This window comes from Aspergillus bombycis, assembly GCF_001792695.1.
Source record: "Aspergillus bombycis strain NRRL26010 chromosome Unknown contig00002, whole genome shotgun sequence".
Taxonomy (NCBI): domain Eukaryota; kingdom Fungi; phylum Ascomycota; class Eurotiomycetes; order Eurotiales; family Aspergillaceae; genus Aspergillus; species Aspergillus bombycis.
This window is the reverse complement of record NW_019170004.1, coordinates 860,855-874,517: the sequence shown is the minus strand read 5'-3', so window position 1 is coordinate 874,517 and position 13,663 is coordinate 860,855. Positions and strand designations below refer to the sequence as shown.

The following is a 13,663-nucleotide window of genomic DNA, read 5'->3' as shown; positions in this document are numbered from 1 at the left end:
ATAGCCAAAGAACGGCCGGCCCACACGGGCCAGACCGTGTTCGGCCCGTTAACCACACGGAGCACGAACCGGCCTGACAAGGCATCGCCTAGCCAATCAATCAGTCTACTTTCCGATCCCGGAACCATTCGGGATGAGGGAGGATACCGAACTATCTACGAATAGTAACAGAGAGAGGTTTGCACTATCCCGTCAGGGATAGGGGTCTTTCTTCCCACCTACGTATCCTTCCTTACCTAACTGACAGGGTGCATACCCTGTCTAGTTGACCCTCCGTTACACCGGCTGATCGACTCGAGCCTCAGGGGCGTTACAGCGCTGATCAGGCCACTCGCCTATATAGGAATAATATACTGAGTGAGGGCAAGCTAGCCATTAAGTTTTACCAGATTAAATAGTGCAGGCCGATTGTCTAATTACATTCTATCGACCTTTACAGGTTGATGACTTCGAGGTACTATACTCTAATTAGGTACTTAGAAGCCTCCGTAAAATATTTCAACTTATAGTATATTAAATTGTTGAAGTTCTATGTAATCTCGTCACATAGTGGCTCAGAAATCCTCTTTCCAAGCTTCATAGAATCCCGCGAATAGAGATTCTAAATCATACAAGACCTAGCCAACTCCTGAATGAGAACTTTTCTGAAACCACCATATCTGTAGTGCCCAAAAGGAGGAGCTACTTATGTACATAGTGGGCCCTCGTTCGCTCGGAAGGACTTGTTGGGGTGGGTGGAAGAAGTCGCCTCGGATGTAACATATGTCCCAGATAGCTGCGAGTCCCACCTCATAGTCAACGCAAGCTAAGTGAAGGGTGATACTTTGTCCTTCACATTATGGGTCAAGTTAAAATTTGACGTGACGTGGCACCATACGCTCTCTACCGCTTCCCAGGAACGTACAGTATGCCTTTGAGAGAAATACACGGAGGAAGAAACTACTAGCACATACTTGCTCGCGAGAGGTTTGCTATGCAATAAAGCTCCTTCCAAATCCTAATAGTGTGTGCTTGATATGCAAAGTTCCTTCCTTTGCTGCTATCCTCCTGTCAGGACTTTTGTTGGTATTCATTCTTTTAGTTATATAAATTCATTCCCTTTCCCTTTTCTTCTTTGTATTTGATCCCTGCACATTCACTTTGTCAATTAAATGCTTATATTGTCCTGAGAGCCATCCATTGTCATCGGCATGGTTTCTGATCAAACCTCGCCCATGAAGCGAGGACACTTGTTGCGAGTGATCCTGTTTGGTATCCTATTCGGTGTGCTGTGCGTGATCATTTGGTCTCATAGCTTAGAGGACATTGCTGTTACTAGGAAGGACATCCAGGATGGTGCTACAACTGAGAGTATAGGATCCCACTCAAGCCACAATGCTTATTCGAGGCATGCTACTCGCCATCATCGTCATGATAGTTACGACAGAGCCAGCAGCTTAGGAGCCCACAAGAATCATACCCTCACCCGTCGAGACTATTCATGCAGCGCGAGCAATCCTTGCAGCAATGGTGCCTGCTGCGGAGCCACTGGCATCTGCGGGTACGGCCCTACATACTGCGGCACAGGGTGCATTTCGCAATGTGATGCGAAAGCCGAGTGTGGAAAGTATGCACAGAATCCTGGAGAGACCTGTCCACTGAATACATGCTGCAGTGAATTTGGGTTTGTTAGTGATACCTCTGGTTCACATTGGAGTTTGGAGAAAGACTTACGGGTTATAGTGTGGAACGACAAAGGACTTCTGTGGGAGTAGGCTTGTCTAACCAATATAAACAAAAGCCTCGCTAACATATCTCAGAGGGATGTCAAAGCAACTGCGTCCTCAATCCTAAGCCACCAGGAGGCAAAGCCTCAGTAAGCGTGTTGAAAAATAAGGTTATAGGATACTACGAGGCGTGGATGGCTCGCAAGAGCTGTCACAAGATGAAACCGACCGATTTGCCCCTAGACGCTCTGACCCAGTGAGTACTCTAGACATATGATACAACATACAACCGCTCATTATATGAATAGTGTATATTTTGCATTCGCCTTTGTCGATCCCTCGTCGTATGAGGTGGTCGCGATGGATTCTTCAACCCCAGAGAGCCTTTTCAAAGAGACGACCAATATCAAATCAATCAAAGAAGACATCAGTGTCTTTGTTAGTATTGGAGGCTGGACGTTCTCGGACAATGGAACCGCAACTCAGCCGTTGCTTGGAGAAATTGCTGCTGATGAGACAAAACGGAAGGCATTTGCTAACAACGTGGTGAATTTCTTGAGGGAATACGGTACGCACTTTGCTCCCTCTCCCAAATAATACTGATAGCATACCACTGACGCTACGGCATTAGGGTTTGACGGTGTTGATTTCGATTGGGAATATCCTGGTGCGGGTGACAGAGGTGGCAAACCTGAGGACACTGCAAATTATGTCCTCTTGCTCAAGACGCTGAGAGAGACCTTTGACCATAGTGGAAGTAATTTTGGTCTGACCTTCACTGCCCCCTCTTCATACTGGTACCTCCGTTGGTTCGACTTGCCGAACATGATCAAATACGCGGATTGGATTAACGTGATGACATACGATCTCCATGGGGTTTGGGACTCTACAAACCCAATCGGGAGTATTGTGCAGGCACATACCAATCTGACCGAGATCAAAACTGCGCTAGAGCTTTTCTGGAGAGTCGATATACCACCAGCGCAAGTTGTGCTGGGCATCGGGTTTTATGGTCGCGCATTTACTCTGGCAGACCCTAGTTGCAATACACCCGGTTGTCCCTTTAGTGGTGCTTCCAAAGCCGGACCCTGTTCGAACACTGGTGGTATGCTTGCGTACTATGAGATCATGAGTGCGTTACAAGGAGGTTCCGGAAACAAACGAGACACGATTACACCAATTCACGATAAAGAGGCTGCAGTCAACTACTTCACTTTTGATGATAACCAATGGATCTCATATGATGACAAGACAACATTCAAGCAGAAGATTGACTGGGCAAATGATATTGGGTTGGGAGGAGCCCTGATCTGGGCCTCAGACCTTGGTACGCATAGCAACATCTATAGTACTGCGGCATCCCAGCTGGAACACTGACAAGGTCTGTAGATGACGATCAGTACTCTGCTCACGCAGGCCTTCTCGGCAGAGAGATTATCTCTACATCGACGCTCCAGAGTATAAACAAGGCAGCATCGAATCCAAAGTCCGTCATCGAGGACCTAGCGGCATTCAACGGTCAGAAATGCTTTCGTTACTCCGGAAAGTGCGTGAACTTGAATGACGATCAAGCGATGACCAATGCCTGTGGCAGTGGTTATACCGTCGTCGGGTGGGACGATGCTGGATGTGGCAAAAAAAACTGCGTATGTATCAGCTCGTGCGGGCTCTTTTGGATTCCACGGCTGACATAGACCCAGCATTGCGGAAAGCCGATTTGTTGCCCATCAAATGCTGCCCCAAAGGGGTGCAGTTGGCGGGGGGATAACACCGGCGAGCCCGGCACTCGTGCAGATTGCAGTGGGCAGTGTGAGGCAGGCGAAATGAATATTAACGGTATCCGCTCGTCATGGGGTGGTGGCTTTACCAACGATGGCGATACTGATAAGTGTGGTCGCGGATACAAAGTGTTCTGTTGTCCGGACCCTGACTATAAAGAAGTCACCAAGCGCTGCTTCTACGCGGAATGGTAAGTGCCGACAGGCCGCGCATTTGTATACATTATCTGACGGTGAGTGTATGCAGTGGAAAGGATTGTCCCAGTGGACAAGCAGCGGTTCTCACAAACTACGACAAGTGCTACTCCAAAGGACGGAAATACTGCTGTCCAACTCCTGTCGAGCTCACGGAATGCCACTGGGAAGGAGGCGCAAGTGGCCGAGATTGCGCTAATGCTAAGTGTAATTCGACTGAGCTCCAGATTGCAAAATCTGCATTGGGCGATAGCTATTCCACCTGTGATTGTAAGGCATCTCAAAGTCTTCTCCAGTATCGTCGCTGCTGTGTACTAAATAATGTCTGAATAGGGGGTCGTAGCAGAGCCGCATGTTGCACCGTGAAAAAAGCACCAACCCCCAAGGCCATGTGCACCACGAGACTCTGCACTACGGACATTGAGTACTGTGGAGAGAGCAGCTATGATGATGACCATGTGAAACGAGATGTGAGCATTCGGGAACCGGCTGAGCTCAATACGGTGACAAGTGACAAACAAAGTCTTGACAAACGCGGTGGTAAAAAGGTAGAAGAGATTGTGGTTGGGAAGATTACAATTGCTGTCATAGTTGCGGCGTATCCGTCCATCGGTGAGATTTGGACCATCTCCAAGGCGGCGCAGGTTCTCAAGAAAGCCTTCTGGGCGCGCACTGGCTACTGTGGGAGTTCCGTGTTGGACGTGAGGGACCTCCCAGTCTTGCCAACCAAGAAGCAGTATCGTGGCCTCGACGTTGAGCACCCAATTGACAAAATGCTGATCAAGAAGTTCATTAGAACCGCTGCCACTGGAACTCTTTCCTCTGAGTCTAGGTTCAGCGGGTTTGCTCCGATCGATGCTCACTTCTGGCAAAATGTATGGAACGAGGCCAATCATGACCTTGCTAATAAGCCAGCCGTAGGCGGTCCCAAGGGGAAACGCCCGGCTAAACCAAATGAGCGTGTTGCAGAGGCCTTTGGGTCCAGGTATAACCCTTACCCCTTTATGGCCGTACAGAGTGAGGTCAACGTCATGAAGGGCAAGATATTTGAGCTCAATGACCCAGTTGACCTTGAAAGGATCAAGAAGAAGGCAAAGGAGTGCGTGAAGAAAGACACAGAACAGGCGGCCGATGAGTTGCTCTCATTATTTCAGCAGGTAAGCGGGAATCCCACTCTTGTTGGACTGGATTCGACCAGCAACTAATGAAGACGACTAGGTATTCGCGGCCTTTGAGTATATACGCGACAATCAGTTCGAGATTCGATTCAACGATGTGTATAACAAAGTGCATCAACAGCTGGGCTTCGTTGAGGAGACGACAGCAACCAGCAACCTACAGGATTGGTGGGAGGTGTGGACAGACGATCATTTCGACACAGCCATCCGAGACGCGCGTAGATGGGCACGACAAGCCATCCGAGAGGCACAGGCTCCCTTCATCGAAGCGCATAATAACGGTCGCCATCTGGCCCAATATGATCGCGTGATGGCCGCGTTAGACGAGTTCAAAAGCCTCATCGCGCAGATCCGCAGGCCGACCATGTATCACCGGAAGACGCCCAATCCTGACAACGGGGAAGGGCCAAGTGGGTATAATTCATAGACTTGACTATGGCAGATGTCAGATGTGTTGGATCCCGGATAAGCGTGTAGTCCACTATACGCTCAGTCGGGGTCGCCACATGGTACAGAGAGCAAGCCTCCCGCGCTGACTTCCAACAATACGTGGCCATTTTTCGTGCTCTGCAATCCCATCGGGTTCGTCCTTGTAGAGCAAGATCGGCTGGGAGGGAATCGTTAATTTAGCAATCCACGGCACTAACCTTTTATACTAGAGGCTGCCAGCTCAAGGAACCGGCAGAATACTTGCGCAGCGAAAGTATTATATAATCTTTTATTATATTATCTAAATTATTAACATTATTTAAGTAGATTATACTATATTGTCTGGATTATCTATCTAGATTATCTATTCTATGTCACACAGGCGATTCAAAAGCTTAAGGAATCTACACATTATACTACGTTTAAAGTCCGAGAAATGTAGATATTGTACCGCGTTGAAAAGTTCTAGAAATTTAGATTATATAGGCTACTTAAAAGTCTGCGCAATCTAGTTATTATATCATATTTAAAAGCTCTAGAACTCTAGGCTATATAGACTATTTGAAAATCTGAGAATTCTAGGTATTGTATTGTATTTCAAAGTTTGAGAAATCTAGTTATTATATCGTGTTCAAAAGTCCGAGATTTCTAGGCTACACACACTGTTCAAAAGCTCGAGAAATCTAGATAATTTAAAAATACTAGAAATTTGCTTGAGATAATTATATAAGATAAAACAGAAATAGTATTACTGGTGAATTCTTGTCCAATCAGAATCCAGAACTGTAGATTAATTAAAATACAGATCCGATTGAGTATTCTCCTATACACTTCGCTCAGCTGCGCAATAAATACCGCTGGGAGATGTGATCAGAGTCCTGATAGAGTATGATGGAATAGTCTTAAAGGAAGGTTCACTTTTAGAGAGTTATTGATATTAGTCCATACGCGTGAAACCGAGTAGCTCCAAGCCCTAATGCAGTAGAGAGTGGGTTCAATCCTGACGATCAAAACCGTACCGGTTAGTTAGTACACTATTGCTCCATCATTGCGGCTACAGCGTGGGCTGTTACAGGTGGCCTTCTATCTAGGAAGTGGGCACCTGTTTGTACAGAGACGTATATGATAGATTGCATCGTTCATAACCAGGTGCATAATCTGTTACTGAGGGATTTACCTGCCTTCTCTTAGTCTGTGGGGCTCTACTTGCCAACCCCGCACGCTGTGACTTGCTTATATTTCCTCCTTCTTGTGGGTCCATCGATTACTAGACGATATTTATACTTCTCGCGCGCAAAAGTCTACGATTGGCTGGCACACCACCTCCCACCCAGAACGAACTACAGCGGGGTTCATGCCAGGGTATAAATAATGCTATTTACTCGGTGGATAGACATGTTCTTGGATCCAGTTTCCTCGTTCGATTTGAATAAACCATGACTATTCTCAACTGGCAACAGAAGGCTGCGGCCAAACAGGCTGAAGCGGCTGCTAAAATCCCCCAAGAATGGCGAGTACCTGCAGACATCCTGCAGGTACTTGAAAACGAGCAAGGAGTCTTGACCATTCCTCAGCGCTGCGGGATCCTCACCCCCAAGGAGTTGGAAATCACAGAAGTTGCAGACGCTACTACTCTACGAGACAGGCTTGCTGCCCGAGAGGTCACAGCAGTGGAGGTCGCTACTGCGTTTTGCAAGCGCGCCGCCATTGCGCAACAGATTACTTCCTGCCTGACGGAGACCATGTTTCCACAAGCATTGGCACGGGCTAAGGAGCTGGACGAGTACCTCCTTACGACTGGGAAGCCGATGGGTCCACTGCACGGTGTACCAATTAGTCTGAAGGAGACCTTCAATGTCCAAGGCGTGCACTCCTCTCTTGGTCTGGTCTCATTCCTCGACCGCCCCGAAGCTTGCCACAACTCTGCTTTAGTGGAGATCCTCCTAGCCGCGGGCGCGTCCTGTACGTCAAGACCAATGTGCCTCAGACGATGATGACGGCCGATTCCGAGAACAATGTGTTTGGTCGTGTGCTGAACCCACACCGCCGCAACCTGACCGCAGGCGGTAGCAGCGGTGGAGAGGGAGCCCTTGTGGCCTTGCGGGGATCTCTTCTAGGCATTGGCACCGATATCGCGGGCTCCATCCGGATCCCGGCGTTGTGCTGCGGTACGTTCGGCTTCAAGCCTAGTGTCGGTCGCGTACCCTACGCAGGCCAAGCAAGCGCGGCTCGTCCGGGCATGACGGGCATCGCGCCCGTGGCGGGACCCTTGTGTCATTCTGCCCGTGACGCTGAGCTTCTGCTACGCGTGGTGATGGAGGCGCCTGTTGACGACCTCGATGACACGGTCCTTGGCTTTCCTTGGACAGAACCGGCCCCCTTGGCTACCCCGACCCTCACCATTGGCGTTCTCCCGGAAGACCCGCAGGCTCCCTTGCATCCGAACATGCAACGCACCTTGAAAACAGCGGTTGAAAGGCTGGCAGCAGCAGGCCATCATATTGTGGACCTCTCCGGTCAGATCCAATGTATCCACGAAGCGTCTGATATATCATTCCGATTCTTCCGGATCGATCCCGATCAAACACAGGTGAATCACGTCTCGAGCAGCGGAGAACCTTACATCAAGTCCCTGCGTTACACCTACAATTTGGAAGGTGACGATCCAGAGCCGACACTGCGAGATTTGTTCGATCTGAATGTGGCACGGGCTAACGTCGCGGCGGTCATGCGCCGTGTGTATGTCGAGAACCGACTCGACGTGATCATCGGCCCGGGAAACCAGAGCTGTGCTGGGCCCCACGACACCTATGGAGTTCCGGTGTACACCGTCCTCGCAAATCTGGTTGATGTAAGTGTTTTTCATTGCTTGGAAGAGGAGGTCAAGCTAAGCGTCTGCATATAGTATCCCGCCTGCGTTATTCCTTTCGGAAAGGCTAACGAGGCGGCTGATGCGGAATACGTGCGCGATGTCGCATATATCCCTCCCTGTAAGAAATTTTTCTTTCAACATGACGAGCGACTTAGCGATGAAATATATACTTATTGACCATGATAGATGTCCCGAAAGAGGTTGAAAACGCCCCTTGCCACGTGCAGCTCATTGGCCGCCGCCTGAAGGATGAAAGGTTGATGCAGCACGCCAAGATAGTTGAGAGCGTTCTTGCAGGAAAGTCGGCATGAGCTTGGGAGTTTGCTGATCGATTTGATCAAGGGTAGAACGCATGTTAGCAGATTGCAATCACACTCCTTTCACTAGCATGTGTAGTCGGTCTACTGATAATGTAAGCTTCTCAGCCTCCGGCGTTGTCCAAATTTCCTTGAGACGACCTTGTAGGCGCATAGCCTGTCCGTGCTGCCTGCGAGCTAGTGAAGCCATCTTGCTTTTCACAATCTGTCGTTCACTGACTGTAGTTGCAATGGCTCCCAGTACCGCTACGGGCCACAGGGAAAATCCGAGGAGGTACTGGTTCACGTCCAAGAAGTCTAAAATAAAGAAACCGTTGGATGATAATTGATATATCTGTTCTGTCGCCTCGACAGCGGATAAGGTTGGATCCACCTTTAGCAGTAATATTCGCATGGTTAGCAGGTACAAGCTCATGGTCGAGTTGCCATCGTTGAAGTTCCGATCGTAGTGCGAGATCTTGGTGAGCAGGTGCGAATAACTCTGAATCTCAACGTCGCTCACGAGACGCGTACTACGGGCCAGTCGCGTAATGTCAGCAATAAGAAGGACGAATGGATACGATGCGTCTAGAATAGGTTGCGACGTGGGAGGGGGGAGGTCGCTGAAATATCGAGCAAGGTCCATGGTAGGGTTCACACGTTGTAGGATATCGAGCGACGGTTCAAATAGCATCATAAGCGTGCTATGATACAGGAATGACTCTAGACAAACGCGCTCAAAAAGGTCAATTTGCGTTAGCCCTGACGAGCTTCGTCGTGACAATATCACTCCGGCAGCGGTCGCATGTAGGCCAATGTTGGGCGTTGCGCCAGGGCGAAGATTCTAAGTATCAGTCAGCTTCATTGCATAGCAATCGGACGGCGAGAGTTCTATTGCCTCCATAACACAAAGCAGGATTGTCGAAGCTAAGATGGTATCCTCCCTAGCAGCATCCGCGCAATGCGCCATGCGACTCCGTAGGCCATGCAGGGAGAAGAGGTAACTTTCCAAGGCCAACTGTTCATCTTCGAGATATACCGCGGCGATTCCAATCATGATTGCCATCAACGGAGGAAAGTCGAGGGCAAGCTGGAGCATATATGTCTGGTCGTTGTACTCTGCAGCACAGTTCTGCCGGACCATACATGGCAGCACCACCGTGGCAAAATGAGTGTACATCTCAATATGCTGCTCTGGTCTGAAAGCCAGGCCACAGATGTCAGTATGGGGATTGCCATCCATATTATTGCCAAGCTTTGCGCCGCGTCGCCTACGATCAAGTGTCTGGCTGTTGGCCGACGGCCAGGTGCAAATGAGGTTCTTTTTCGCACAGCTTCCGCATTGTGGTGGCTTCTCGTCGCACTTTTTACGGCGACTGCGACCTGGTTGCTATAAGCATAGTTTCTTTCTTTTCTTGAGTCTTCTCTAAGGTGTTATTTAACCTACATTCCAGGCAGCCTGTGCGAGTGCGTAGTCTAGCTTTGGTTGGGTAGTCCGGCGGCATAGCGAAAGAGGGTGGAAGCCGAAGTGGGTTGAAGCGGGGGTGGAGTCTTGGTTATTTATATTCCATAGTCGAAGTCGGACTGGATATGCGCTTTTGTCGATAACGGCTGCTTATATTAAAAGCCTCGGTTAACTAACTACTCCTCCATCCACGTCTCAAACGCCCTGTTACGCTCAAGGTGCATAGCAGAATAGCGCAAGATACTTAATTGATCAGAGTGATGCTCGAGTATTTCTTGGTAAGTGCCGTAAGATCCAACAATTACTCCAACTGCCAGGCAAACCCGCCACCACCCAGTGAGTCTCGGGTATCCCCATCTGAATATACCGAGACAGATGCAGTGGCGGATGACAATGCGAAGTCCAACAAATGATTCTTTGTGGCAAGTTAAAGTGGCTTGGGAAATAGAATTTCCATTGGGCAGTCCATTCGCAACAAAGCAGCCACCGACAAAGCCATCATGGACGGTTCCGTGTCCACTATGGATTTACCTATCAAAGATAGTCTCGTCCCAGGATCTTAGGGTAATCCTTAATTCAAATGAAGGAGCATAGCAGACAGGAGTCGCCATAGTCCAGGACCTTGTTATAACTTCCGCGATCGAACCGCTGTCGGTTGAATCTGATCGAAAAATGGCAGTTAAGCTCCGCGACGGACAGTTATAATAACTACAAAGGCCCCTTCAGAACCTCCCTGGAGCGAAATATTTTAACATTTTAAACCACAATAAACACGACGCACGCTCATCGAGATGTCTCGCCGATCGAGATTTGTAGTGCTACCGTTGGAGAGTGGACATTCAGCGGAGGATCGCTCTTATAACGACCGACAATCGCGAGCTAAACAGTCCCAGAGTCAACAGCGCCCAAGTCATCAGTCGCAGGACAGACATACGGAGGACCGCAAATCGCCAGGTCAACCACCGCAGAGCCAAGGTATAACGAGTCAAAAGTCCCCTCGCGAAGAGCCAGAGGGCCAACCTCCGCAACGTCAACAACCGTCAAGCCAACAGTCACCGGGCAAAGCATCAGAGAGCGAAGGCTGGCGGTTGCCCCCCCAGACAAGACAAATTATTGATAAATGGAGGAGTATGGCCGCTGAAAATAAAAAGAAGGAAGTGCAACAATGGCTGGATAAAATTAAGCCCTCCGAGCCTCCAACCATTCGACCTAGCGCAGCAGCACCACAAGAGTCTGAAAATAAAGATAAAAGGGTACATGATCAGGATGGCTCCGCACAAGAAATTAGCAGGGAAGCAGGGAAGCGCCAGGCGCGTTAATACCTCGGAGCAACACCTATCACTTACATAGCCGGCTGTATATGCGGCTCAGGGGTTCATGTGGCTAGGAAAGAAATTCATACGTTTCATGCTTGTGCTTCCTTAGCCTCGCGAGTAGTACCCACCTACACTTGAATTATGAGGAACATTTATAGTGTACCAGTTCTTACCGTATGACGTAGTAACGTTCATAATACATTAGTTAGTATATCAGATGCAAGGTGCTGGAATATAAATGGGATTAGAAAGTATTCACCCCTAACTAGGCGGTAATAACATGCCCAATTGATATCATCCTTCCCCTATATAGATTTCTGAAGGGAAGCTTTGACCGGATTTGGGCTCTCAAATATTTCTGACAGCTCTTCTAGCGTGTGTCCTTTGGTCTCAACAGAGAAGAAGTAGCTGACAGCTGCCTCAAACAGATCCCACACAATGAACACAATATATGTATACCAACCAATATTCTTGAGCGCAATAGGAAAGCAAAATTGGTTGAGCAAAGTGAAGCCGTGCGCAATGGAGAAAGTCAGGCCGACACCCTTCCCGCGCGTTTCGTACGAGAGCGCTTCCACTGGATACAATGCTTGAAGAGGTGTCATCCCGAAATTGTAGCAGAACCCAAAGATAAAGATGAAGGCGATCCCAGCAGAGGCAGCGGGGGTAGCCTCGGTACTATCGAATACACCAGAACCGATGGTGATACAGGCAAAGCAAATTGAACAGGCGACAGCAGTCCAGATAATGGTTGGCCGACGACCCATCCTTTCGATTTGGCTTGCCCCCAGGTAGGATGCAACTGTGGAAACAACGGTATAGCCAAGATTCACGTTCAAGACCTGATTGGAGTCGGTGATGCCGGTGGTGAGCAGCATCGCAGGGAGATAGTACGTGACAACAGCGTTTCCCGAGCATTGACCCCAAATCCCGGTTATCAAAGCGTTGATAAAACGCCATCTCCCTGCTTTGGTTTGGTAGAAGTCGCGGAAATCCCACCAACGTTTATCAGAGCCGGAGAGCGATATGAATTCTCTGTACTCTTGCAGCTGTAGTTGAACAAGAGGGTGGGAAGGATTGCCTTCCCCGTGGTACTTCGCAAGAAATTCCAGCGCTTGTTCTTCCTGGCCATGGGAATAAAGCCACCGCGGAGATTCAGGAAAGAACAGCACAGATACCAGCACGATTCCAGGGCAGATCATTTGACACCACAATGGTATCTGCCAGGATTTATTGCCTGCATATCCAGCTGACCCTCTAGTTACCCCCGCAGCGATGAGGGATCCGACAGCATAAGTGCAGTTGTAAAACGCCATGATGATTCCACGATATGCCGGCGGACAGACCTCAGCACACCAGATGGAACTCGTTGATCGCACTATGTTCACACCAAATCCTAGAAAGAAACGACCAGCCACAAACTGAGGAACTCCATGTGATAGTGCGGAGAGGAAGGTGCAGGCCACAACGATGAAGGAGCCGATAAAAGTGCCCCATCGTCTGCCACGAAAGTCGCAAGCTGGCCCACTGAATGGCAGCGAGCAAATCCCACCCACCGTATACATGGCGGATATATACCCGATTTTCGCGCCGTTTTTCTCGACCCCAAACTGCTCTCGGAATGAGTCTAGAGCAGGGAGGGACCCAAAGATGGAACCATCATACCCTGTAAGGGAATTAGCACATCTCTCTCCTTACAGCGGGGCACCGTAAATTGCGAACCGTTCATGGTCGAGCACAGAAATGCGATCAGGCAGAAGATGTATAATTTTCTTAGGTTCGGAGACCATGGTGACGGCTTCTCCGCTTGAAGAGCCTGGATTAGGGCCTGGCGACTGGGAGTCTCTTTAGTGTTGCTTGTGGTGGTCTCGATGGCAAGTTTCTGGTCGATCATTTCTTCATCAACCGGATGTGAAGTCTCCATGGCGAATATTTGTAATGGTACCTACGTGTCGTTTCTCCGACACCATTCGTGCAGCAACTCCTGGAACAAGAGATAGCATCTCCTATTTATTGGCCATGGAGACACAAAAACGGATGCCGATTACGAGGCGCGAGAATGTCACTATACTAGTGGGCCCATGTCCACGTTTCCAACCGAAGCTTAACCCTAAGTCGCATTCATACTCGGGCGGGGATTCCTCCGCTGCTCGGACGAAGCCTTCGTCCGACACTGCGTTCTCCTCTTTTTCCACAAGCGAGCTATGATAGACTACCGGGGAATTTCGAGAGGCAGTCGACTTCGTATTGCAGCCATGGCCATATTGTTGGGAGACACCATGCACCGTTTCCTGGCGCACGAAAGGCATTGAACAGCCATCTGGACATCACCCCGCTATGTTAAGATCAATTACCGAAACTCCGAGACAATTGCCACTCATAAACATGAGTTCTAATATACAGTACCTTGATGTTAAGTCTATCCTAC

The 13,663-nt window shown here is 49.1% G+C and overlaps 4 protein-coding genes across 4 annotated transcripts; 2 read left to right on the top strand and 2 right to left on the bottom strand.

Annotated features, from left to right (window-relative positions):
• Positions 1–1,190: 1,190 nt before the first annotated feature.
• ABOM_000717 (uncharacterized protein) lies at positions 1,191–5,284 on the top strand (the record flags this gene model as incomplete). The annotated part of the gene is made up of 9 exons (XM_022527847.1): positions 1,191–1,721; positions 1,800–1,855; positions 1,976–2,274; positions 2,338–3,033; positions 3,096–3,352; positions 3,407–3,675; positions 3,732–3,949; positions 4,013–4,836; positions 4,898–5,284. The coding sequence occupies 9 exons, from the start codon at positions 1,191–1,193 to the stop codon at positions 5,282–5,284; spliced, it is 3,537 nt and encodes a 1,178-aa protein (XP_022394640.1).
• Positions 5,285–6,722: 1,438 nt separating this feature from the next.
• On the top strand, positions 6,723–8,469 carry ABOM_000716 (general amidase-B; the record flags this gene model as incomplete). The annotated part of the gene is made up of 4 exons (XM_022527846.1): positions 6,723–7,217; positions 7,274–8,137; positions 8,192–8,276; positions 8,345–8,469. The coding sequence occupies 4 exons, from the start codon at positions 6,723–6,725 to the stop codon at positions 8,467–8,469; spliced, it is 1,569 nt and encodes a 522-aa protein (XP_022394641.1).
• Positions 8,470–8,527: 58 nt separating this feature from the next.
• Positions 8,528–9,959, bottom strand: ABOM_000715 (Zn(II)2Cys6 transcription factor; the record flags this gene model as incomplete). Its single annotated transcript, XM_022527845.1, has 3 exons — positions 8,528–9,298; positions 9,362–9,837; positions 9,902–9,959. 3 exons carry the CDS (start codon positions 9,957–9,959, stop codon positions 8,528–8,530), a joined length of 1,305 nt encoding a protein of 434 aa, XP_022394642.1.
• A 1,581-nt stretch (positions 9,960–11,540) lies between these two features.
• Positions 11,541–13,159, bottom strand: ABOM_000714 (sugar porter family MFS transporter; the record flags this gene model as incomplete). The annotated part of the gene is made up of 2 exons (XM_022527844.1): positions 11,541–12,901; positions 12,958–13,159. The coding sequence occupies 2 exons, from the start codon at positions 13,157–13,159 to the stop codon at positions 11,541–11,543; spliced, it is 1,563 nt and encodes a 520-aa protein (XP_022394643.1).
• Between the last annotated feature and the right edge of the window lie 504 nt (positions 13,160–13,663).